The sequence below is a fragment of the Branchiostoma lanceolatum genome, chromosome 6, assembly GCF_035083965.1.
Source record: "Branchiostoma lanceolatum isolate klBraLanc5 chromosome 6, klBraLanc5.hap2, whole genome shotgun sequence".
In the NCBI taxonomy this organism is placed as follows: Eukaryota; Metazoa; Chordata; class Leptocardii; order Amphioxiformes; family Branchiostomatidae; genus Branchiostoma; species Branchiostoma lanceolatum.
The window spans coordinates 2,402,889-2,430,788 of NC_089727.1; the positions used below are offsets into that span (position 1 = coordinate 2,402,889).

Sequence of the window (27,900 nt, forward strand, 5' to 3'; positions counted from 1 at the left end):
CTGGAAGACAAACATAACATGTAATATCAACATATATGTGACACGTAACAAATCATAGCTTTAAGTCACCTAAATCAAATATACACATATTTAACTTACACAAAACGTGACAGACATCCATATTCCGGTCCTGTCGCAAGGTGAGATCAGCTCACAATTCCATCATTAGCTTAATTGTTGTCATGTGATACATGTACTTGGTGATTGCATAACTTTGAATAGATTTTAACTGTGCAGTGGTTTTCTAAATGTTTACAAGTTAGCTTAAACTAGTTTTTTTTTTTTTATGTAACAAGTTAATGTTTTAATGTTGTGTATATTTCAAATCCTCCATGATTATTGTAAATCCTCTGTGATAAGGATGAAATTCAGGTGTGTTGCCCTCAAGATCATTACTGAATAAAAACCATGGAAATGTTGTTAGGTGATCGGAGGCGGTCGCTATGGCGACTACATCCCCAGCAACCAGTCGGCGCAGGAGTGGAACAAGGCGCACATCCCGGCCAGCCAGGACGACGACCGCTTCAGCATCCCCATCATCATCGTGATCGCGCTGAGCGCCGTGCTGGTTCTCCTCGTGTCCATCGTGGTCATCGTCATCATCAAGTGCCGCCGCCTCAATAAGGAGGTTAGTATACTAGTACTGTAATCCACTTTATCTTCACGGTAACAAAATTTCACAGTGTAAGGAAAATTAACATTTTCACTGAACTTGGATTGGCCCACCACATGGGTCTTCCCATATCCCAGTAATCCAAGACCTTTGCCAAGTCGGTCAGCACTTTTATGTTCATTGTGCTCACATGAGTCTAGATCTACTCACTTTTTTGGGGGCTATTTTGGTTGAGGACCACTTCTACCACCGGCCGAACTTAGCCGTGCACGTCGCCTACCCTGGACACGATGCCCACAGCGGGTTTGGATATTGTTACCAGTATCACTTAGTAGTATCACCTATGACAAAGACCATTATCAAAATCCCGTTATTAGGACCGGACGTACAACTGCCGCCAGGCCGAGGGCTCGCGCAGCGGCAGCACCGGCAGCCTCTCCCGCGGGCAGAAGAGGAACAACCAGCGCGACCTGGTGGTCACCATAAACGAGACACCTGTCGAGATCGACTACAAGGTTAGTATCTGTCGAGGCTTTTCAGAACAAATCCGGGAGATGGCTCCTATACATACATGTAGGGATAAAATCTGTAGATCTGTAGATCTGTTCTAATTTATGACACTGGCAGCCCTGTCATTCGTGCAGAATCTGGTAGCTTGGTTCTGCACCCTCTCCAGTTTATCCTTGTCTTTCTTTGTATGTATCCCATACTGTTGCAGCATATCAAAGGTTTGGTCTTACTAGAGACATGTGTGCAAGCAAAGCAAAAGATTTCCAACTTGCACCAGCTCCGAACTGGCCTGACAATGGAGTAAGTAATGACGGTACTTGGACTTGAAGGCATGTCTATTTCTTGTTCCAAGGTCAACAACAGGAAGGAGGATCCTGATGGCCAGGAGAGCTCGAGTCCGGAGTCGCTGGCGGACACCTCGCCGCCCGACTCGGAGTCGAAGCTTCTGAAGAAGGAGGTTCCCGCGGGAGGGGACCGCGAGGGAGAAGAGTCCGGAGCAGAACACAAGGAGGGGTCGGAGAGGGGAGACGAGGAATCAGAGGTATGGAAACTTTCGCTGTTTGGTTAGCTTCAATGTGGGGTCCTGTGGGGTAACGACAGAGTGTTCGGCTCAGAACCAAGTGGTCCTGGGTTCGAATCCTGTAATGTCACCATCTTGTGCCCTAGGGAAAGACACTTAACACACATTTCCCCACTCCACCCAGGGGTGAATGGGTATGTGACTTTGGTTGGGGTAGGTCGTATTGAGGTCACCTATTGGTCATTGTTTGAAGACAAAACTGCACCAAAGATTCGTCTTTCTAGGGTTTGATAGGCTAGCCCGAGTGGAATCCTAGTTAGTTCCAGGGCCTGGATGTAGACAAAAAAAAAGCTTGCTGCATTAGTAAAATGTAAGAAACTGCTTTTCAGCGCCTCCCCCTCCAGGAACATTTTGGAACATTCCCTTAGGAAGTAGAAGAGACAAGCATAACAGTAATTAGCTTGTCTTACTTTACTTGTTCAGCTTTAGAGACAGAGACAGTCCTGTCAACTGTGCTTACACTTAAGCAGGTGGGAATGCATCTGTAACTATCATGTCTGCCATCTTGGACCTCGAGACTAGAACGTTCGGTCCCTATCTGTGTTTTGGGCGAGGTGCACAGAAGGAATGTGGAAATATACAAAGAAAGTTGTTCTTGTGTCAGATGCTCCCTTGGACAGGAAGGAGTGGAAGGGGAGGGCTTGTTTTTCTTGGCTTGGGTCTTGTTTGATCAGATTAGGGTCATTAGCCCTTCTGTGTTTGTATCGAGTTTCATCTGGTTGACCCCCTGGTTACCACACATGACCACTGAGGTCTTCAACCAAACTAATAGCCTTGGAAGGAATTAGATAGGAATTTTGAATGGATGAAAAGGCTTCACCCAACACCTTATTGGTATGTGAGGATTCCCTGTAGTATGTGGTACTGCAAGTCCTTGTTATCTGCTGTGTGTGTGGTCAGCGCAAGGGAAGATGCAGCAGGAATCAGGAGTTTGTTGTTTTAGGGGTAATTACATTACCAGCTCGTTCGTCTTAATTAATCTGAAGATGTGTTATCATAAGGAAGCTGTGTCTGTAGGTATCGTATGTCAAAGGGACATCCCGCTCTTTCTATAGGAGAAATGCTGACAATATTATTCTTTATCGGGGATTAATTTGCTCAGAGAGAAGACAGATTTGTGTACAGGGAGATAGTTGCCAATAGACTGTCTTGATAGGTGTCCTTACTGCTTTTGATCTTTCTGAACAACTTTGTTAGACCAGCTATTCGAGGCAGACTTGAGGTAAAAGGGGATCAGAAGCTGTTTTTGCCAGAGGAAATACTCGAAAGGCATAGAAAAGGATTTTTCCTTTTCATCAGTCAAATTTTTGTTTCAAGTTCTTGCTCTTGGAATAGAAAAAGTGATTTGTAGCATGACCCAAAACTGCACTGTTCATTGTATATTCACACTTTGAAGCCAGGAATTAGAACATTACTGTAATAGCTGGCTGCAAAATGGCAAACCTTTCAATTCTTTTCCTACAAGTAGATTCTTCATTTGTGATTTGGAAGAAAACAGGAAAAAGACACTAGCCTGGCAGCAAAACTTAATTATTGCTTCTGTCAGTAGTTACCAGGCAAAAAAGACAACACAACATGAACATACAGTCATAACTGTCTTAGAAGACCACTCAGGGGACTGATAAAATCTAGACAGGCGGTCACTCAGTAGACAAGATTTTTAATGCTTGTGTCATTGGGAAAAATTATCTAAGGGACCACCAAAAAGTGGACACATTGACCAGGTGGTCTTAATGTAGAGGTGGTCACTTGTACAGGTTTAGCTGCAACTCTACTAGTCTTCACACCTTACCCTGTTTTACATCAAGACGGGACACCTAATAGAATTAGTCAGTCCCCCTCTCCTGTGTCCCTGGAGAGATGACAGCTACAGATAGCCAGGATTAAAGTCTTCAGAACATGAGGTTTTCCAGCAACAGCCCTCCCAGCATCTGTTCAACCTCTTGCCTAATTCTCCGCTAATCCATGACAACTTTGCCCCCAAGCAATCCCATTACCTCCTCCTGTAAATTGCTTTGCTCCCACCCCCCTTTCGGTGTCAAGTGGGCTTTTCCCGTTCACAACAAAGCCTAATCAACTGACAGCGAAAAAGGCGATACCATTCTGTATGAGGGGTGGTTGGTTTGAATTGTGTCGCCGATTGATTTTATTTAAGTGCTTTTACAAACATCAATATTGCAGACAAAGAGGGCAATCTTGACGGTACAGAAAATGATTTTCTCTCGGGTGTTTGTTCAAGAGGATCCATCCACGGGTCGAGGCTGTTTTCTGGTCTGCCGATCTCATTTGTCCCCGCAATGTAGTAGATTATTTCTCCATTACAGTCTAATAAACCTGAGTTGGAAGAGTTTGTGAAGTTCGGTGATGCACGTCGGGAGACTCATTCCACCTTGCCCTTGAAATGCAATCAGTATTCTTGAGGTGTTTTTAGAATTATCACTGCGTACATACTATTACTAGTGGCCTTGTGTTGGTGTAACGGCTAGGGTGTTTGGCCCAGAACCCAAAGGTCCTGGGTTCGAATCCCTCGACATGCCATCAGTGTTGTGCCCTTGGGAAAGCACTTAACATAACTTTCCTCACTCCACCTAGGTGTAAAAATGGGTAACTGACTTCAGCTCGGCAGGTAAAAGGCGGTGAAAGGAGAGGGATGGGCTCCACCTTCCAACACCATGCCCTAGACACAGTTTATAACAACCCACTGCCCCTCCGGCCTCAAAATGGCTGTGGGACTTACCTTCCCATTGAAGCATGATCAGCATTCTTGAGGTGTTTGTGGAATCATCGCTACTTACAGCTTCACGACGGGCCGGAGCCTTTTCTGAGAGCGTCAAATTTTTCTCGCGGCAAATGATTAATGTCAGACGGAAACATTCACGAGTTTAACTTGTGGTAGGTTGGTAGTTTCTGCATCAAACTGGATGGTTGCCTGGATGGATTCTGACTGGGCGTGGAGCACGAGACAGAACTCATTTGCAGCCTCCTTTCTCACAGAAGTCTCGACTGCGTTATAGATAGGCCATTTTCCTGCATCCTGGATAAGAAGTATTTAAGAGAGACTGTCAAAGAATCTCACCACAGCAAAATTGCCAGTTGAGCTGACAAACAAATTTCTCTGCTAGATTTACTAGTCTCTACCTGGCTTACTATGCTGGCCATAGGGAGAATAATTTGCCAGGGGAGTTTGGCCACCATTGGGGGATATGTTAACCTTACCGCGGACTGACTCTTCTCGCCAATTATTCCCCTTTATGGTGAATTCTACAATCCACACCCCGATAGGATAGGAAGGCCTGGTGGAGGCTATAGAACTACTAGTACCACACCTTGGCGTTTCAGTCATGAATTGATAAAATCAGCTACTGATTAAAACAAAGCAGATTTTTCAACTCATCCTTTGCACTGGCTATTATCAAAGTGGTGCATGTTTCTTTGATATGTATGAAATTGAGGACTCCCTTTTTTGATTGCGCTCTTTGAAAGCCTCCATACAGTCTCCTGGGCCTTGCCCAAAAAAGCTGAATTAGAATCACAAAGATAAGAGATAGAAAGGCACCACTGGGTATTATTGGAACCTTTTAACCTTCTCCCTGCTGCCTTACCCTGTAACTGATACAAATTTGGTGCCAAAAGGTTAACTCAGCAGGGAGAAGGTTAAGCTGCCCTCTTATTTAGGACGGGGTGGGGGGAGGATCTTTCAGCGTTGCCTGTTGATAGGTAATTCCCCTGCGATACACTTATCTGCACCTTATTACCCTGGACAGTTCTCCTTTTGCATATCTTGCCTTCCTGCCCTGTCTTGCATGACTAAATCTCCCCGCTCACCTTGTGAAGGTCTCGCTGTCTTTTATCTTGTTGTCCGTCTTTTATCTTGTTGTCCGTAGATGCTACTGTACAACTTGAAATGTTCGCTGTGGTTTTAGTTCTGCTGTTTTTATGGTGACAGTGTCGAGTTTTATTACATAGTAACTTTATTGCATAACAATTCTACAAGGTACAAAGTATGGCATCTGCTGGTATTTAACTACAGTTCTATAAGGCTGATCTACAAAAGATGCTGGAGATTTGGAATCCCCTAACAGATTTTTAATGTCAATTATCCTTACAGTCTTTTTCATAGAAGTAAGAAAACCATGCACGCATTTCATGCAAAACTTGAATGTGCATGTAATACGACGCTGCAAATATGCATTTCCAATGTATTACTGTTGTGCAGAATTATTTCAACCGAGAACTTAAAACACCACTGAAACCTCCTTTCCTCTTCTTCCACAAAATTGAGTTCCCGCAAAAATAAATGAATTCAGAGTAATCTTAGACCATCCTTCTCTCCTACCTAAAGAAAGATGGCGTCTCCACCCGTCTCTAGGGCACGTTTTATTGAATGCACAGCTTGGAAGTCAAAGTCATTCCCCGTCCTCTTTGACTTCATTCTAATCACCGACTTTAAAGCTCCAGGCCAAACGGCGTCCACTGGACCATTACGCTCCCAAATTCCCTCCTTACACCATCCATAGTGATCCGGAGCGAAGCAAAAATCGGGATATTGCGTGAGTCATCCGAAAATTAAATTGCCCGGAGCGAGACTGTCACTGTGAGTTATCTACGGGCCCAAATATTGCAGGCCCAAACGTGCCCCATGTTTCGCTGCCGTTATCAATTTTCAGTGGATATGAGAATCCCCTGCTCAGAGGTTTATTCCCATGGATCTCTGTCAATTGCTTTGCCCTGGGGAGGGGGGAGGCTTTCGTCTTGAGTAAACTAGACAGTACGGCTGTCTCCATCTTTCAATCTTTTTTTTTCTGTCCCACTCATTGTTTTGGAGCCCATGCTGTTAATTTTCGTTGTCAAATTTGTCATTCTAGGCTTACGAAAATACATTTTCTTCAGTTTCGTGTCATGAAGTTCAGACTTTTGGTTGGATGAGGTGAAATTTTTGTCTATCCCAGGACAGAGGCACAGGACTTGCCGTCTTGGAGACAGCCCTGGTCTTGATTACACTAGACAGCGAGAGAAAAACTCTATAACCAGAGCAGTCATGGTCTGCTTCAGACATTTGCATTTTAAACGGTATGTTTAACTTTTAAGTGAGGAGCGATGGAGAAACAGTTAGGAACGTGATTAAGGGTGCACCCACGCATACCTAGGATGCTCTTCTGCATATCTCCTGTGCTCATGTTGCCTCTGTTGTAACGTTATATCCATGCCTTAAAGTTTTTGTTGTCAGAAAGTCGTCATGTTCTGAAGACAACCTTGGACATTTTTTTCTTCATGCCTGGTATCACCTGTGCATGTTGCTTGTTGTCTAGCCATTAAATCTGTTGTTAGAAAGTCATCATGTTCTGAAGACAACCTTGGATAACATTTTCCTGTATGCCGGGTATCACCTGGGATGAGTCATATTACCTGTTGTATAACCATGCCTTAAAGTTTGTGTTGTTAGAAAGTCATCATGTTCTGAAGACAACCTTGGATACCATTTTTTTCCTGCATGCCGGGTATCACCTGTGCTCATGCTACTTGTTGTCTAGCCATGCTTTAGACTTCTTGTTGTTAAGAAACTTGTAGGGTTCCGAAGAAGACCTTGTGTGGCGTGGTCTAGTGGCTCTTGACCACAAGGTCGTGGGTTCGATTGCCGGCCTTGCCGTGCTATGAACTTAGGTTAACACTCTACTGGTAGGGGTTGCAGTCATTCAGAGGGGACATAAGGCCACACCAATTTATTTCCGTGGTTCTCAGACATTTTAAGGGGGAAAGTTTAGCAAGCAGACATCATGAAAGGAGAGGACAGCGAGGAAAACTTCATTATGGCTGTATCTACTCCATAAAACTGACCAAGGCTTTCTTTTCATTATGTTTTTCCAGCTATCTAAAAAAAAAAAAACCCTGAGAACTAAGAAGTTAAATTGGTGTGGCCTAATCAAATTGGTCCCATGTTAAAAGACATCTCAAGTATATTCAAACTCCCACCACACTTATTGATATATTAAAGGGTATACCCTAGTGTGTTATTGGCCCAAAGCTATCAGTTCCAAACTCACTTGGCAATAGTTCCCTGTAAAACTAATAGTGTGTGGTTTGTTGGGCAGCCTTGGCAGCAGGTCAGCTGGACCAATGATATAAAATGATCTATGCTAAGAAATTGGAAATGATTTCGGATGAGCAAGCCCCTTGTGGAGCTTAAACTTTAAGCAAACTGATTAGTTAGTAATGTTGGGAATACAGAATGCATCAGCAGTTTCACAGGACACCTACTGGGCCTTGGCTGAGGGAACTTGTACATTCACTGGGCAAGCTCGTTCTGATGATGGGGCGCAATTGATCAATTTGGCCGGGTAAAAAGTCGGCAATTCAGACGGGAAAATGTCTGGCCGGAGACGAACGAGGAATGTAAGGTAGTTGGTCAGACGGACAAAACCTATTATCAGACAGTCACATGCAAGCCCTTAGCTTTCGGATGGCTGGAAAGCCTTCGCTGGATGTCAACCGAACCAATGGAATCAAATAGAACTGATCGAATAGGACCACACCAATCTATATCCCTGCTTCTAAGACATTTTAACTTGAAGAAAAAAATTTGTGAGCTAGAGGTCAAAATCAAAAGGGATAGCCCTTTGTTCCAATGTCCCTATGTCAGGGTTAGGGTTAGAGTGTGTTATAACATACAGGGCTGTCAGAACAAAGGAGGAAACTTTGCATGAGTTTGGCTATTGTCACTCCCTGAAACTGTGTGTACCAAGGTACTGACATGTTTTCATGTTAATAATTCAGTTCAGAATATTTCTTGCAAACCTGAAAACCAACAAATTGAATAAGCGTGGCCTAGGAAACATGTTCTTTCTTAGTATCAAGACTGCGGCCTGTGAATCTTTGCTCAGTCCAATTTTCCCATGTTTCTTTTATGCACAAAGGAAAGTAGGCTCGGTGACACTCTCTTGTTCTGCTGCACCCCTAATTTTCAGCCAATCAGCCTGTTTCGAGCGATCTTGCCTCTTTCAATTTGCATCCCGACTGTAATTGCATGAGATCGTATCACGTACGGATGCCAGCCTATCCAAAAATTAAAGCGCTACGAAACCTCTTTCCATTTGGGAGGTGATCTTTAAGTTTTCAAGTGCAGAAATTGTCACCGTATTGATAATCATCGGTTTATGGACTTAAAGCAGCGGGATTTTAGGAAGTTAAACGTCTTCATACGGCTTCTAAAATGGCCTCATTAGACCATCGGTGACACCCTGCCGGCTTTCCCATTATCCTGGCGCTGGCGTCCCCCGCTGTGGCGCGGTAGAAAACACATTCTCCTCGCGGCGCCGCAGTTAGGGCCGAGCCATTATGTCTGATCCACGGGAGCCGTGTTGGTTTTCTGGCTCGACAAAGGAAAAACAGGCTCCCCGAAAAAAACTGTGGAGTTAACTCATTTGGGGCACGGGGGGCAGGGGGGTTATTGTGTACCGCACCTTGTGCCTGCCAAATTATAGGGAAAGGGACATTCAGCCTGCCTGCAAACAACGCATGACAAATTTCGGGGCAAATCGGAGGGACAAGAGGGTTGCTTACTCCGGGCATTACTCAACTCCATTGTTGGGCCGGTTCGGAGCTGGGGGAAAATTGGAAATCTTCTGGTTGGTTGGCTTCGGTTACCGTTATCCTTCGGAAAAGGGAAATGTTACTCGATGCGGTTTAGCTTGCTGAAAACATCTTCCACTGGCCGTGACGAGTGAAATTGATGCTGTGTACACAGTTTAGATATTCTAGGAAGTTCCGCTAACTTGTTGCAACAAGTAAAATGAACTGTAGAGCAAGGCTTAACATCCTGTCCTTTAAGGACTGCAACCCTTTCAGTACTTGGCGCGCAAGTCGGGCGGGTGATAACAGCCAGGTCTCGAACTCTTGACCTGGTCTGGAAGCAGCGTTGCTATCCACTGGACTATGCACGCTACTCCACAGCATTCACTAAAGCATTCATCTGTCCTTCTGCCCCGAGAAATGGATAAAGGCAGGGAGAACCTATTGTGAAACGGGGGTTCTTTGTTGGCGATTGTGACGGTCGTAGCTGAACGGTCTGTCTTTCTGGCTTTCTGCCTTATTGGACGTGTCAGCTCCACTAAAGGAAAATGCGGTGGGACAAAGGGGCTGGAGAAAAATAGCCGATGATACCGGTTGTGGCATGAGGAATATGTCAACTTTACACCTTGAAATGGACAAGTTCGTTATCGATTTTTGTGATAATGATTTTGCTTAGTAGATGATGATGCAGAATTGCATACATGCAGTTTTCCAAAAGAGATTCTTTTTACCAGTTTTGTGTACTTTAGGAATTAAGGGACAAAGAGAGCAAGGGCCACAAGTCCTCAGCAAGCTGAAGAAAAATGGCTAACTCCACCAATTGTGGCATCTAGGATTTGATAAGATAAAATGAATATGCCAGTTATGAACAACTTAATAATAGTTCTACCCTAAACTGAAGTTTTTAATTGTTGCCACAAAGTTTCATTGAAAGATTTGGTTTTGCCAGGTTTTGTGTGCTTTTGAAATTAAGGGACTAAAAAGGAACACAAAGGGAACAAGTACCACAAGCCCTTGGCAAACAGAGCCAGTTGTGACACCAGGGATTGGATGATTTTTCACAGCTAAAACTAAATCTCTCAGTTGTTATCAAAATCTTGACAACGATTTTCTCAGATTTGCTACAAAGTTGTACAAAGAGCTGCTTTGAAAATATTACCCAGTTTTGTGTGCTTTTGAAATGAAAGGACAAAGAAAACAATCACCACAAGTCTTCAGCAAACTCGGTAATTTGAGGAGCCCACTAATCTAATGACACAGATAATCTCCATGCAGATTAAAGTTTGACACAGTTGGAACATAAAGCAAGAAAATAGCATAGAGCATGAAAAAAAGACGACGTTCCCTTTGAAAGTCCGTCTGTAATGTTATGCATGTCTGGAGGTGGCGTAGCCACCACTTAACGTGGGGCAGAGGAGTCACAGCAGACTGAACATGGTGAAAACATGTCTAACGTTACCCTACTCTGTATTTGCGCTGTTTGAGTGTTTACGTTTCCACTACGAATCACACGGTAAACACAGGCTTGTGTTACCCGGCTCATCGCGGTTCATCAACCAAACAATGCGCCAACAATGCAGAGGCATAACCCCGGTCCAGTCGGCCACTAAGCCCCGTCCCTATTTCTACACTGTGTCCTGAATTATCCGGAGGCCGCACCAGTTTATTTCCTTGGTTCTAAGACCTTTTAAGGTGAAAGTATAGCAAGCAGACATCATAAAAACAGAGAGCAGGGAGGAAGAATTGAATATGACTGTATTCACAGCATAAAACTGAGTGCACCAAGGCATGTACCTGGTCCTCAAGCTTTGGTTTCGTTACATTTTTCCAGTTACACCAGTATTTCTTGAAATATCAGGGAACCAACAAATCCAATTGGCGTGGCCTGAAGTGTGGGAGGTTCTCTGCTTAGTTTAAAGTTGGATTTAATTGAGAAGTTTGTAAACACTGAATAAAGCCAGTGGATACTTCGATTGGAGTAATCCGTGGTGGATAGTCCGTCTTCATTACCGGAGATCAAGTCGGGGCTTACTTTTGAGTTAACGTCTTGGACTCAATTACAGATCGCTCGCGTTGGGTGGTAAAGTTGAGCAGGCCAGAATTCCCTGTGTGGTTATACTGTGTTTCTAATAATCTCATTTTAAGCTCCGTTCACTGCACAAAGGGAGGGAATATCCACTGCCATAGTCCCAGGTCTCCAATACCCTTTCTTTCAATGGATTTGCTGCAATCTTGGGAGAAGGTGTTGGGAAATTGGTAATTGAGAACGGTTTACTGAATGGTGCAAGTTGCAAATTGGAGTAGGGCGTAAAGGGAGGGTGGGAATTGAGTCGGGTCTCTATTTCAGGTTATTTGACGAGTGGTAAGGCAAGCCTCGCACCTTAGCTGGCAGGATTGGAAGCGATCGACGTGTTTCACAGTTTTGGACACACAGGAGACAAAGGGTTGTTACAACACTAGCTGGCAGGTGGTTGTTAACATCAACAATTAATACTGATGCACCTTATTGATGCATTATCTTATAGGCATACTATCCACCAAATGGGAGGATGTGGTATCATGTCCACTTTCCTCTTTGCTGACAACATGTCAAGTGCTTTGTTGGACAACACGTCGTGTAATCAGTATCAGTAATTTGCTAATTAGAAATTCTATACTAGTAACATTACAGTGATAGCAGCTTTTTCATCTAGTCATAATGTTTGGAGTAGTTCAAAAGGGGAGAGAAACAAAGTTGGAAAGGTAACAAGGCAACCTCAGTATGCCTTTTTCCACTTGGCCATTGTGACCATTTTTAAGATAATTTTCACATTGACACAAGCATTAAAGAATCTGACATTTATAATGACCACCTGTCCATATAAACCGGATTTTATCAGTCCCCCATGTGGTCTTCTTGGGCAGTTTTTTTGTTCCATCTGCTGTTGAATCTCCAAGCTCCATATCTGGCAACGTTCCAAAACATCTTTTAACTGGATTAATGATTTCCTCCCTCTCCTCTCTGTTCCCCCTTTAATGATGCCCATTCACGAGAAGGATGAGACGGTACCCTCTCCATCACCATCTCCTGTAAGCCACTATCTTAGGGCTTGCCAATCACTTTGACACTTGATCGCGCCGTTCCTTCCCCGTAAATTCCCTCCAAATCACCGACATCAAAGGCCGCTCCTCTCCTGACATTTTGGCAGGGGGTGAGCGGGCTTGGGAGGGATATCCTCCGCTCTTCTTCCATTACTGACGGGCTTTCCCCTCCGTGTTACTCGATCTGGTTGACGCCGGGGTAGAATTCCTTTCGCACATTACCGTTAACAGCCTAGGTGCAAAACGGCTAACGCCTGGCCAATAGGGAAGACACAGGAGATAAAACTTCTTACTGATGTTCCCTACTACAAATCAGGGTTTAGTAGTATATTCCAAGATGGTAAACATTATCAGATGTTGAGAGCAGCAAAAGGAATACAATATACTGTTTGACATTGGAGTTAAGTTTATTGCTGAAGCCTTGTTCAACAAATCAGGGTTTAACGTTAGTGATATTGTTTCCATCTTGCAAGTTGTTTACGACCTATTCTTAGAATATATGGAGAAAAATTGATGTTTTTCCCTTCTAATTTTGTGCTGCTCTTTTATGTTCTTTTGAGTCTCTTTCTTTCTTGAAAAGACTCTTTGCTCCAACCTTGGTCTGCCAGCTGCAAAGGTATCCTTGGACTGCCTCTCTGATCTGAAGGCAGACTAGAAAGGCTGAGAACAACAAATCAATCATCTTATGATGTTCCTTTTTGTTTCGGATCAATCCCATCCATCAGAAACCATCTTCCATGTCCCTGCACTCTTGAGAATAATCATAAAAGGTGCGTACCGAAATCAGGTTGCCATTTTTCCTATTTGATTTTGCTTTGTTGTCTTGAACAGTCAAGTCTCTTCAAACCAGCTGGTACACAAGTAGCAATGCTCAGAGGTACAATTATTGAAGAAAAAAAGAAATACCCTTTTCATTTATTTTTTTCCTTTTATGAGGATCGTTTTAGCTTTCTTAATGGGATAAAACAAAGAGGTCTGATAAAAGGGAGAAGTCACTGGAAGATGTAGGGGAAAAAAACAGACTATCAGCTTTCATGTCTTCTTGCTTTTGAATCAGAAGCTTCAGATTTGGGATCCTTGCTTCTGTTCCTTAGTTGCATGTCACTGAAAAGCATTTTGGTACTTCGGATGGCACAAATAGTCAAGTTCCACTGTTCATTGTATGCGTGAAAAACAGTCATTGTAATTCAAATCATTAGTCAGAGAACTTCCATTGTTACGTGATTGTAGATCAGACCTATGTCACTATGTGTATTACACATAGCATCTATCCTTGTCAAGACCAGTGGGAAAACAGCCTTTCTAAAATTACAACTGGATGGAGATCGATCTACCTCCACCTCCCATAGCAGTGCAAGGTGCTCTTCCGAACCCTGCTGACTCAGGCCATGTTTTCACAGGCAGCTCAGATCCCAACACCACAAGCCCACAGCACACATGTGCGACATGTGCCCTTCACTCCCAATTCACACCTCAGATTCCCTTCCTTTTTTTTTAGAAAACCAAGGATAGGAAACCTATCATTTTCCTTTCGGCAAGCATCTGTGACATGTGTCCCTCACTCCCAATTCACACCTCAAATTGTCCTTCCTGTTTTCACACAGCAATCATTTTCCCTTCAGCAATGATGTGTGACACAAGCCTACATAGCAGATAAACAGCATTTTGAAAATATTGCTGTTCTTTTAGATAATTATATGGTTTTCTGGACACTACCATGTTCAGTGTCAGCCATTGATTGAAAGAAATGGTAGTCAATAGAACATGGCAGCAATTGAATAAGAAAACAGTAAATTCAGTAATGAGTTTTAAAAATGTACCATTACAATGTTGCCCATCAGTTTTAGTCCCTACCACACTAACTACGCTGCCTATAGTATAGGGAGAATAATTAGCCAGGGCAGTTTGGCTGCCAGGTTTTCATCAATGAGAAATGTTACCCTTACACTCCTAGCCAATTATTCACCCCACATTTGCCAAATTCTACTGTCCGTATCCCCTTAGCAAGGCCTGGTGGAGGCTACGAGTTTGCTATGATGGCTTGAGCCACATGTGCCTAAGAACCCACATGTACCTCCCAGTTCGCACCTCAATTTGTTTTCGTTTCCCACCCCCATCTAATGAGTCTGTTCTCTGTCACATGTGAAAGCAAGACAGCTATTCAATAATTCACACCCCAAATTGTTTTTTCATCCCTAAATTGTTTTTTTAACCAGCCCCCAATTGGTTTCCCCCATAAGATGTCAAAACAAAACAACTTTTTAATCAAAAAGGATTATGTATTGAGACACAGTTTGTAAATGCATTTGCTTCTGTCTGAGTTGAAATGAATAGACATCATTCCCTTTCAAATTGAAAAGTAATTCATTAACAAAAACATCTCATGCAAGGCTTTGGAACCAGATAAGAATAGACCCTTCAAAAATTTTGGCTTATTACTTTTGCTGTCTGCTGGTAGACTATTTCTTAGGAAATGGGAAAAAATGTTCAGCAGCAGAGATAACAAATTGAACCTGAAACAGCCACACTACAAGTAGTACCATTTCAGAGAGTGCCGAATGCGTTTATCCATCATAGCAGGCGCTGTTCTGATATTGCTAGTTTCCTTATTTTTTGGCCAACAACATGCCGTTTTCTAACTGTATTTATCTGATAAGTTTCATTTCCCATCAGAAGATCTTATAGCAATCAGGAAACCGAAAGCGTGTCACAGTATCATACAAAAAACGGTGATATCAAAATGCAGGCCAAAGGGCCTTATTACACAGGGTACTCCTGTGCCGGTCCCATCCCCAACACACTGACCCATAGAGTAATAGCCATCTTTTGGGGTCCTGGTCCCATTCAATCTGCAATTGTAATGTAGATGTGAGTGGATGGGAGAAGCCATAGCAGGACAAACGAGACAGATGGTGGTAAGAATCCATGAATAGAGATGGGGGTGGGAACCTTGGTGGTCCCTCATGCCCCCTGCCTCGCACATACAGGCCCACAATGGGTTGAGTAGTCTGTGTTTGTTTGTAGTTGAGGTAATGAGCCAGTTGTATAGAATTTTTATTTGCAAACTCGAGCCTGAAGGCTATTATTGCAAGGGAACACACAGATATGCTAACGTAAAAGGTTTAAAAAAATGTATTGTAGTCTCTATATCTATCTCATGATTCTACATACATTACTGGGTGGTTTGGCTTCTTCTCTTGAGGCAGTGGCTACAGAATAGTCCCATGTTTTTAATGATAAGTGGGTTTTGCGATGTTATAGGAAGAAAGTCTTTCCTTTCTTTTGGCATGCTTGGGTGGGATTTGAGAAAATGAAGGGCAAATAAAACTGTTTGTAGGAAGTCCTTCTATTGTTTGAGCCTTTGTTCCCATCTTTATCTACAGAAATTCTAAGTGGCTACTTAATTTTCACTAATGATAGGATATCAGTCTGGGGCTGTTTTATGGTGTGCTTTAGAGGGATTAGGGAAAATGAAGGGCAAATAAAACTGTGTGTAGAAAAGCCTTTCTTTTGTTCAAGCTATTGTCCAGAGCATCATTTAGAGGACATCTGAATAAACAATTTCACTTTTACTAATGATCATAGGACAAAGAGCAACCACTTCTGAGTTTACATTTAGATTTTATAAACTCTAATATAAACACCAACAGAAAAGACAGGCGGCATTGTAGAAAAGTAATCCAGTTATGCAACACACACCTAGAGGTACTTTGGAAAGGAACAAAGAAAATGCTGTCAAACCTTTAACAATGATTGTTTATAAAGGGTACAACAATGGGTTCACTTTCACTTTGATTTCTGCATTCACTTTCGCTTTTTCAGGTTTGGCAGAAACCTTTGGCTTTTAAGATTGATTGTTATTAGTCTGAGGCGTACAGCGACAATTAAAAAGGAAACATTTTTATGAAATTTTAGGAAAACAAAATCTTACAGGCACACAATATATATTTTAGAGATTAGAGGTCTTAACCTGGGTGCCATCCTATTTCTACCAGGGCTCCTACATTCGCTACTCTAAACAAATTTTTAGGGTAGCGAATGTGGGAGCCTCAGTAGAAATAGGATGGCACCCAGGCTATAGGGGTCTGGCATTCAGGCTACAAAATCTTAGGTTCTCCATCACAATAGTTAAGGGGAAGGAGCAATTTTCCCACACCTTGTTTCTAGGTGAATGAAAGTGAAAAACGTCTGTAGTTTGAGGAATTGGTATTTAAAGTTGGTGACACATGGTCACCATTACCATTAGGAACTATCTGATGATCTTTAATGTTTTCCAGAGGAGTTGACATGATGAAAGAGGTCTGAAACTGTAACCAATTTGTTCACCCAACAGATTCCATGTGTTTGCCCCCGGGAATATCCCATGCCCTCACCCCAGGAAGCACAAAGTCTGCAGCATTTCCCCTGCAATTATGTAACAGTATCCCCGGCCGCAAACATCTGAGACTTTTTTGTACACTTTCGGTTCCGCCATTGTTTGTACTGTGTGAGATGGCTAGAAGCTATCAGGTAAAAACTCAATTGTGTTAGACCTTAGTAATTATAGCCTTTGGTTAGTTAAACAGTCTTCAGGCTTTGTGTCAGACTAACAAATTAAATGCAATTGTATAGATATAGACGAAAGGAAAATACAGTCAAACATGTACAAGGGACCACCTCTATATATGGACCACCTGGCCAATGTGACCTCTTTTTGGCAGTCTTTAGATGATTTTCCCTATTGGAACAAGCATTAAGAATCCTGTCTATTGTGACCACCCTTCCACATAGACCTAATTTTATCAGTCCCCTGAGTGGTCTTCTTGGGCAGCTTGGACTACAATTTTTATAAAAGAATTGTTCAAGACTCATGGCTATTGTCAGAGTTACCGATGTGAGAAATTCGCAAGTCGTGCTAAAAAAAGATTCAGTTCCTGTATTTGAAAGGCAGTCGGTATTGATTAAATCCTGAGTGCATGTCAATATGTATGAGTTTGAAATTACCGACGCCATCATCAATTTTCAGGAAAATTGAAACCGATAAAAGATACATGAATTTTATCATGCTGGGAAAAGTTCAGAAAGCTCCTAATATCAATATTGCATAATAATGATGATCAAGAAAAATTGCTAAGTCTTACTGTTTCTGTACCAACATTTTGGAGATATACAGGGTACAGTTACTGTAGGTCTTGAAATGTTTGCGGTGGCTTTGTTTGTTTTCGCAAAATTTGTCACCTCTCCAGTGCAAATTCATGACACAAGGCACTTCCAATGTATTTAACTACTGTATTTCAGAATTGTTTCAGCTTCATACATAAGGACCACCTTGCCAATGTGTCGACCACTATTTGGTGGTCAACCCTTAGATAACTTTTCCCATCGACACAAGCATTAAGAATCCTGTCCATAGCAGGGCTGTCTCCAGCTTTCAATTTTTTTCCGTCCCACTCGTTGGGAGCTGATTTTTTAATTTTCATTATTGAATTTGTCATCTTCGCCTCAAAAAATACATTTTCATCAGTTTTATCTCATGAAATTTATATTTCCGTCCTGGGACGGAAGGACGGGTCCTGGAGACAGTCCTAGTCCATAGTGACCGTCTGTCCACATAGACCAGCTTCTATCGGTCCCCTAGCCTGAGTGGTCTTCTTGGGCAGGTTTGACCATATACAGGGAAGGGATGCTAGTCCTCCCCCGACCATGTGAAGGCCGAATGGGGTCCACTTTGCTTAATGAAGATGGACTAGTTGATAAGAGGCCATCTCTTATTTAGGTCATTTCCCAGCGTAAACCAACCTGTGGTGGGGCAACAAGAACAGGTGATCGGATATTATCAGTCACAGGTGGTCCTTCGGCCACTCCAATTTGATATGTTGTTTCTCGGACTCTTTCAGCCAGATATTGAGCCATAGAGCAAAAGATGAAGGAATCCACTTGTCTAGTTTCAATCTACTTCCCAGCAGTGTCTAGTCTACCCTAAAGTAGGCTAAAGTTTAACAAGCATGGATATCAGGCTGTAAATATAAGATAAGATAGTAAAATACTTCAGGTACAGGTAAAGACTTTTCAATAAAGATAAAAGAACAATCCAAAGGCTGCTAGCAAAACATTTTTGATGCTGTGTTTAAAAAAAAAAATCATAAACAGTATTTTAAACCTGAGCCAGACAAAAGTGACCCAAAAGCTGAAAAAAGAGACATCATGAAGTGAACCTTTGAAATTTCTTTCTGCAAACCTGTATTTTTCCATAAAGCATGTCTGAGAAACATCTTATCAACTTGACGTGGCCTCATGGCAGCCCGATCAGATATTACGAACAGTGTTGTGACCTGAGCCCCCAAAAATTGACTAAAAACCTGAAAAAAATAGACTGTGTGTTTGGAGCAAGTCTTTTGTTTCTGCAAACCTGGGTTTTTTAAAAAGTGAGAATGTCTGAGAAACATCTTATCAATTTAACGTGGCCGCCCGATCAGCCTTTAAAGTGGAGTGCCTGGCGAGGCCGGCGCTCAAATCAAAATCAAACAACCAAAAACCAATTTCCTACCAGCAGGCGCCCAAGTTTGTGTGCCGACTTGAAAATTTCATTAAGTCTCCACTCCAGCGAGTCGTCAGCTTGTGCTGTATCATACAGCGAGCTGTTATAGGGTATAGCTAACCAATCATGCTGTTCTCGTGGCCTGCAAACTACAGGGCTCAAAATCAGGGCTGTCTCCAGGACCCATCCCTCCGTCCGGGGACAGAAAATGCCATTTGCTTGTTGGGACGGATAGCTTAAAATGACAGATGTAACATCAAATAAACTTGACTTAGTTTATTCATTCAAAATAACACAGGTGGTCCTTATGTGGAGATAGTCACTTGTACAGGTTTGACTATATCAGCTGTGTTCAAGAATAAAGAATGAAATGTATTTCAGTGCTTTACTGACTACATGTTACCTTTAGGTCAACTGTTGGAGGCTGGTTTTATCATTGACCAGTGCAGGTTAGGTTTTGTACATCAGTAATACATGCACAGCTCCAATTTCACCTGCACTATCCCGCACATGCAGGCTGTATTTCCAGCCCCCGAAACTCACTTACCCATCTGATGATGAGAAATTGGCTGCCATTACGGCGAGGAACGGTTGACTGGCAGTTTTAATAAGGGTTTTTCCAAGCTGATCCTTGTTTCCGCCAACTCAGCAAACCAGATATCATCTGTCGTATCTCTCGAATTCATCGGAGAAATATTCCGCACTTCCAGCTCCGCTATAATTCTATTGTTCACACTCAGTCTGTCCGGCGGGGCAGGCAGCTCGGAAACTTATCTTTCAATTTATCTCGGTAAATTCCTCACCGCCTGCGAGGTAATAATTTTTAGTGTTGGGAGCTGCCAGAACGAATATTTCTCGCCTCGTTGCACGTTCTTCAAGCTGAGTCGTTTAAACAAACTTGAAGTCACTCATTACTTTATCTCTTATTTGAATCAAATATGATAAACTTCAAAATTCGCTTGCTCGGAAACACTATGTCACTATGCAGTGTAACTTGAATAATTCTACTGACAGTAAAACTAATATCTCTTATCTAAACATCCGAATCAAATGCAACTTCAAAATTTGCTTGCTGTAGCTCTGAAACAATATTTCACCATGCAGTATACTTGTAACTTAAATAATTCTATTCATTTCCTTGACATTAAAACTAATATCTCTTATTTCAATATTTGAATCAAATATTACTTCAAAATTTACTTGCTGTAGCTCAAAAATAATATGTCATCATGCAGCGTAACTTGAATAATTCTACTCATTTCTTTGACATTCGAAACAAATGTAACTTCAAAATTTGCTTGCTGTATAAGCTCTGAAAACAATATGTCACCATGAAGTGTAACTTGATACTCCTCATTTCGCTGACGGTAAAACTAGTTCACGTTGAATTGCCATATGGTGCGAAAGTGTTATAATCGATGGCTTACATAACATATTCTATGGTAAAAGACTCAAGTGGTCTCGGGCGGAACAACGATATGCAAAACTGGAACAGCTTGATCTCCCATGACTGATACAACAGGATTAGATCCAACTGAGTTGTCGGTAACTGTTTGATAATTCCAACTATCGTATTAAGCTGACCATATATCAAGGCACATGTACCTAATGTGCGGAAGTGTTTCAATCAGTGATTTACATAATGTATTCCATGCTAAAAAACTTAATGGTCTCTTGTGGAAATGCAAAGCTTGATGACTAGCATGGCTAATAATATCAGCAGCTTTTACACTATAAAGTCGGTTGCAACTGTTCTATAATGCTCACCATCTAGCTGGCCTTATAAGCAGTTTATTGTGTGTAACTCTTCAAATCAATGATTTGCATTTCATGCTAAAAGATTTCAGTAGTCTCAGATTAAATTATGATGAACAGAACTGTGATGGTCTCATTTGACATAACATATCCAAAAAGAGGCTCCGATCCTGACAAGTTGTAACTGTTCGGTAGCTCTGATTATTTATCTGGCCATATGAGTATCGTATGGTGTATAAATGTTGAAATCAATTATTTACAGAAACGTATCCTACGCTAAAGGCCTTAAATGGTCTCGGTTGCAACACTGTGTCTGTTCTATCTGGGGCATGACAGTTATGAGTGGCTTTGATTCCTTGGAGTTGTGTGTAACGTGAAGTGTTCAATAATTCTAATCATTTAGCTGGCTGTACAAGATGCGTGATACAATCAATGATTTACATAACTTATTTCATCCTATAATGCATGGTCTTGAGTTGAACAATAAAGCCACACCAATTCAATTTCTTGGTTTTTGGATTTAAGAAAACAATGTTAGATTGGACTATCAACATGAAAACAGAGTCTGAGAAGAAAGTCTGTACTTATTAGGTGCACACAGTTTCAGGGAGTGAACAGAGTCAGGTGCAAGTTTTCACCCCAGCCTTCAGTTTCCATGATGTCCTCTTCCTTGAAATTTTATATGGAAGTGTCAGAGAACCAACAAATCACATTGGTGTGGCCTAACATACAAAACTCAGTTGGTGTGATCTGGCATGGCAGATCTGAGAGGCTTTGTTTGATCCCTTAGATCTGGATCTGTTTGATCCTGTGTTTCAACGGTTCTCCCCAAACGATCGCGACGTCCCAGCGGGGCAGGGGAAACAGCATCCAATTTGCAGCATGATTCGTCTCCACCCTCGTAAGGAGGTCCCCGGGTAGCCGCGGCGCACGCTTTGATTTATCTGTCAATCAATCGATCAATTACCCACGTCGCATCGTTAGGTGCTGTGGTATTGTTTGAAGAAAATGATGCCGTATTCATGTGAAGAAGAATATTGACTTTTGGTTATCTCTTTGTCTTTGCCATAATTGTTTTAAGTTGGTCATTGGATGGTATTGGCACTTTCTCTGTCTGAACTGCTAGTGCCTCCCTAGGAAACAAGAGGGGACTGAAATCTGTCAATCAATCGATCAATTACCCGCGGCGCATCGTTAGGGGCTGTAATATTGTTTGAAGGGATTGATGCTGAAGTCATTTCCCGAATATGCGTTTTCACTTTTGGTTATCATTCTGTCTCTATAATTGCAAGTTGGTCCTTGGCTATTTTTGGCAAACAGTTTGATTTATGTCAATCAATTGATCAATTGCCCTTTGTATCATTACGTTCTGTAATGTTGCTTGGATTTATGCTGTAAAGTTATCCATATGTGGGATGGACAAATTCATTTTCTACTTTTTCAACCTAATACTCTCTGCATTCTGTTTATCCTGTCACCATTTCTCTAGTGCGTCCCTGGAAAACAAGGAAGAACTGAAACCGATCAATGCAAAATAATTCGTCTTTTTTAATAGATTAACTTCTGTTGTGCTGTGTCGCACTGAATTTAATTATGTCAGTTCGATAGAAGTATTGACCAATCAATCTATCGGTCAATCAATCAGTCAATTACCTGATTTGCATCGTCATATGAGGCGATTTAAGTCAATAATAAGCAGATGTGAAGCACCCCTGCATGAGATGTTGATCTCATTATGTTTCTTGACTTCCTGTCTTTGATCTAATTGTTGATCAGTCCATAACTTTATCCTTGCTTCTCCTCTATGTCTTCCTGCTTCTGTATCGGTATAGCTGGTATATCCGGCCTTCAGTGTAGCACACCAGCTTCTGTATCTGTATTGGTATAGCTGGTATATCCGGCCTTCAGTGTAGCACACCAGCTTCTGTATCTGTATCTGTATAGCTGGTATATCCGGCCTTCGGCGTAACACACCAGCTTCTGTATCTGTATCTATAGCTGGTATATCCGGCCTTCGGCGTAACACACCAGCTTCTGTATCTGTATAGCTGGTATATCCGGCCTTCGGCGTAACACACCAGCTTCTGTATCTGTATCTATAGCTGGTATATCCGGCCTTCGGCGTAACACACCAGCTTCTGTAGCTGTATCTATAGCTGGTATATCCGGCCTTTGGCATAACACACCAGCTTCACAGGCACACCAAATGGCAGCAGCTGGTTATATTACACTGAACAACCTGTCTCAGCTAACCTTTGCACATCTGGCTTCAAGGGTTAGATAAAGCTAGTGAGGATGCATGCAATTGATGGCAACGAACTCCAATCTATCATCTTTATACTATAGGAAAAAAAGAATTGGGCTGATAACTCCGGTACTTTAAGACTCTCAATCTCTCTTCTTACTGTTTCATTAGAGATTCGAAGGAGATCTCAAATCTTTTTGAAGCTTCACAGATCACACTCAGCTAGAAAATTATAACATTTCAATATCCTCTTATTGAATGCTTCGGAAATATGAAGAAGTACCATCCAAGGCCCCAGAGGCCGCCAAGCAAACTGATTGATGAGTAATTAGGGATGTGATTTGAGCACAGATACTAACAGGGTTGGAAGAGCCATCATGGCTTCGCTCTGGGACAATTTAGTTGATACAATCAAATTTCCATTTATTGATGTCAGTCTGCCATATTTCAATGATTTTTCCAGTCAAATAGGTTCAGACTTCAATGAAATGGAACCCCTTGCACATTGTTTTGACCCCACAGTCTGTTACAGTTACGATAACACATACATGTTTGCTCTACAATCTGTTCTAGTTATTGTTTGAATATTTGTTCAGGGAAACCGAATTTGGGAGGTTTGTAATGATCTGAGTAGAAATTGATTTGATTGGAAAACAGTGCGATGTCATCTATCAAAGTAATTACCAGAGACAGACAACAATACCAATATGTTCATAGAATGATAGATGATTGAAATGATAAACCATTATTGCAAAAAGAACGCAAGTATCAGATTATGGCTCACAAAACGTCCAAACCACACACTGCAAATGTTGATTGCTTCGAAAAACAAATGTAGTACCAAAGCAAAACACCAAAAGCATCAAAACTGGCATATTTCACAGTGCCGCTTGCAATCTAAAGTTCACCATTTCTTGCTGTGAGAAGACCTTAAAATCAATGAAAAATAAATGATGTTTTGCCAACGTAGCTCAACAGGAGAGCCGTACAATTTTACAGATCCCCAACCCCGGCGAGACGTCGCAAAAGGTTAAACTTGTTGTAATTAATTCTGGAGTGCCTTTTTCGGAAAGGGAACCGGCGCATAAAAGTACACTGGTGCAACGGGTCTTAAATAATGGGTATTGATCTTGACATAAAGGTCTTCCCCTTTTGCAGCGACGTGATTGATGATGTGGTAAAATGGGAAGGAAAAAAGGCGGGTAGGCTTGTAGAGAGTGGGAGGGCATCATCTCAGTGTCAAGGTCCAATGCCTGTGTCTAGCCTGTGTGGCTCAGTGGTCAAAGACCCTGTGTCGGGACCAAAAGGTTGAGGGTTTGAATCAGTGCTGTTCTGGCTCAACTGAATGTCAAGGCCAAACCAATTCATTTTCTTGGTTTTTAGACATTTTTTAGCAAAAATTGAGATGATGATAACATTGAGAGTACTGAGAGGAAAACAAGGATCTGACTTTAATCACAGACTTTCCCTCAGACAATGTTTTTGTGTCGATCTTGAAGTTCAATATCATTGTTTTAAAGCTGAAAACCAACAACAAATTGGTGTGACAGTAGGTGCCTCCGTTATGGGTTGATAACACTTGTGGTCTGTCTGTGACTGTTCCTTGTCCTGATCTGACCTTGAGCATCAGAGGTACTCACTAGTTTGTACATTTTGTACATCATGTAATACATGATGCACAAAGGAGGCCATTAGAAAAGGAAAGAAAAATGTTCAGACTATATACTATATAGTCTGAACATTTTTCTTTCCTTTTCTAATGGCCTCCACTGTCGATCTGCTTTCATGTTGGTGACACGAGTACCGTTCTCGTTTGTCTTTGCACCGCTGGCACCAGTTTAGCTACGCCTACTGTCTCCCCAGGCCCACCTCTGTAATGCAACTTTACCACCCCGGAATGCACAGGATTTGTCACTTCTTTTCAATGTAATGGAAAGAAATACAACTTAAAAAGAAACAACAGCTTCCATTCTTTGTTCTTGGGCTATCAGTTGGTCTTTTCAAGTCAGCATTTTTGATTGAAAAAAAGGGACAAAAAAGGAAGAAAAAGTCTTAATCCTTTAAAGAGCTTTTGTTTTGATTCAGATTAGCATTGCTTTCGTTGATGATGGAAATTAGGAACAAAAGAACCAATCAAATCATTGCAATCTGGAGCATATGTCAGACTGGCTTTTGTCAAGTGATGGAAAACTACTGTAAAAACATCTATGTTCGCATGGTTTTTATTTTGCGCTAAGGCGAAAATGGAGTGTTCTCGGTGGTTTTAAGTTCGCGGCAGCGCTGTAGTCACATACTGCTACAGTATTGGACAAAAATGTTTGCCGTGGCTTTAAGTTTGCGGTGAAACGGTCGCCGCGAAAACCGCGAACATGAAACCACCGCAAACATTTCTGCATTTACAGTATATAAAATCCAATCTTTGAAAAAGAGACTGGTTATTTGCTCAGCTGATTGATATCACTCCTCCCTGGGGTCTATCTGGGGGTTTAGCACAGCCCACAAATTACATCAGGATGGCTAACGACCCCACAAGCCGCCCCTGATGAAGAATTAAGGATTTAAAGATAACATGTCACAGGCCAGAACTCTTCCCAAGCTGTTGATCTCTGCATCTGCCTGCCATAGCCGTAAGGAAATGAAGTCTTTGTGACTCTTTTCCACGATATTGCAATAGGTAGTTTATCTTGGTCATTTGACTTCAGAATCTGTGAAAAATCTTTCTGAGTCAAATGTGTTCATAACAGTATAAGAGTATAATATCATGATAAGGCCACACAAATTTGATTTCAAATTGTTGATTCTCAGATTGTTTGGAAAAATCTTAAGCTGGAAAACAGAGGGTGTTCATCATCATGCAGATAAAGGTGGTTTATGGATAAGGCACTGATTCAAGAACCAGGGAGTTGCAATGACCTGCAGCTGCCTCGTGCTTAGTGTGTTCTATTGAAGTTGACCATCTCTTACAGCCATTGGCAAACAATGCCCAACTTCAGGCTGCTATTTACGCTGTTCTGCTCTAGAGTGTTTGCTGGCCCTTGATGGCTGTTTTTTCTTATCATTTTCCTCCTCAACAAAAACAGTTTTGTTTTGATTTCTGCATCTTTGCAATCGGTAAGCTGAAGAGCTTCACCACTTTCCTGACCGACTTCTTCAGGTCACCTGCTTGTCATTCAGACGCTGCTCTTGTTTTGGGAAGACATACGGTTGCTGTGAGATGCCACTCTTAAGACTGTATAAACCCCTGACTTTTGTTTTGATGGTAAACAACTGAGAAATCAACTGTTTTAACAGCAGATCTAGGCTATAGCAATTCAATTTGCTGATTCACGGATTTTAGAAAAAATACTAAGCTACAAAATCAACATGGAAATAGACTCTGAGGGAAAGTCAGTACCTTGGTATACACAGCATCAGGGAGCGGATGTAGCTAAATTCAAGTTTTCCTCCCTGTCTTTCGTTTTCATCTTGACTGCTTGCTGCATTTTTCCTAAGAAATGTCTGAGAGCCATCCCTACCAACATCCACAATCCTTTCCATGTGATTTCTAAAAGGGTGACCAGAAGGACCTGGGGAGTGCAATTCTATCTTCGTTATATGATATACAGCAACCTTTCCTAATCTGAAGAAACATTTGAAGGGGAGAGGAGGAAGCAATCTTCCCAAATGTCAAGCCTCTTACGTTTCCCGGTGCTTCAAATTTGTTGGTTACACGATCTGCCTCACTCACCAACACGGTTGCTCTCCTTTCAAAGCTGAAAATGGCAAGGGTGTTTTGTGGCAGGTGGGCACTTTCATGGGTGGAAGGGGCAAGAGATTATTTATGCCACACAAGGCTAATGGTGACCTCCTCAGAGTTGACAGGATTTTCAACAACAATATGTCAATAATATATTATGGTGTTTTGATTTGAGTTGATAGGATTTTCAACAATAATATGTCCACAACATGGTGTTATGATTTATGGCAACAGCTAAGTTGTTGGGAAAATGGGTCACCAGGAATGTTGTAGAGCTATGGGTGCACTGATTTTGACCTATGCAAACAAGGATGACACAATCTGTCAATATTATGTAAAATGTTTGTTTTTTCTTTTATCCGAGTAAATGCATAATTGCTATAAGTTTATCTGGATCACTTTTTCTGGATTCTTCCTGATTTTTCTAACATTTTGGGTCTTTTTAAAGATAAGTTGATGTTAGCCCATCCCAGCCATCTGTTTTCATGACGTTCACTTGCTAGAAATTTTAGATAAAGATGTCCCAGAACCAAGCAAGTTAATTGGTGCGGCCCAAAGAAATATATTGTCATATATGCAATATCCACAGCATTGGCACAAGTTGATGCTATTCTAATATGTTACTGCTATACCTTTTATCATCAATAGAGGTCTATAATTTAATTTTTATGTGTTGACTCCAGGTCTCCCGACTTTTGACGAGACTAAAAGGTCACAACACATCCGACGACAGCCTGAACACGGTACTCAGTAACCATGACAGCGGGCGTGGCGATAGCGACAGGGAGGTTCGTGCAAACAGCGCCTGCGGTTCACCAGTTGACCTTCGACCCCACAGCTGCGACGGGAGTTCCATGAAAGGAGAAACCGCAAGCGAGACCGGTCAGTACCTCTTTCCATTTATGTCTACTTATTAGGATCCTTATCGCTTGGGTCAGTACCTGCTTTTATTCATCTATTTATCTACTGTATGGAGCATTACCAACTGTATCCTCAACCATATGAGACAGAAGGGACAGGTTTGCAGAAACAAAGATGAGCTTGAAAGTCAAGTCTTGCTAATAGATGGACATCAACTCATGGGCACTCCAGTGTCGGGCGAACCTATGGACCTACATTGACCAACTTACTGGGGACGTAGGGGTGAGGGCTGAAGACCTAGAGCCCTTAATGGCGGACCGTGTCATCTGGAGGGACTGAGTAGCCTTAGTCTGGGCAGTCCGCTCGACATGATAATGATGATTTATCTACTTACAGTCAAACCTGCCTAGGCGACCACCTTTTCAACGCGACCACC

At 42.0% G+C, this 27,900-nt stretch overlaps 1 protein-coding gene across 2 annotated transcripts in view; it reads left to right on the plus strand.

The window, feature by feature from the left end:
• LOC136436138 (protocadherin-9-like) overlaps nt 1-27,900 on the plus strand; it is a 56,004-nt gene that overhangs the window by 3,149 nt on the left and 24,955 nt on the right. For both annotated transcript variants that reach the window (XM_066429903.1, XM_066429902.1), the window contains exons 2-5: nt 425-628; nt 991-1,128; nt 1,476-1,664; nt 27,287-27,485. In XM_066429903.1, coding sequence (XP_066286000.1) covers nt 425-628; nt 991-1,128; nt 1,476-1,664; nt 27,287-27,485 — 730 coding nt within the window. The remainder of the gene's footprint in view (nt 1-424; nt 629-990; nt 1,129-1,475; nt 1,665-27,286; nt 27,486-27,900) is intronic.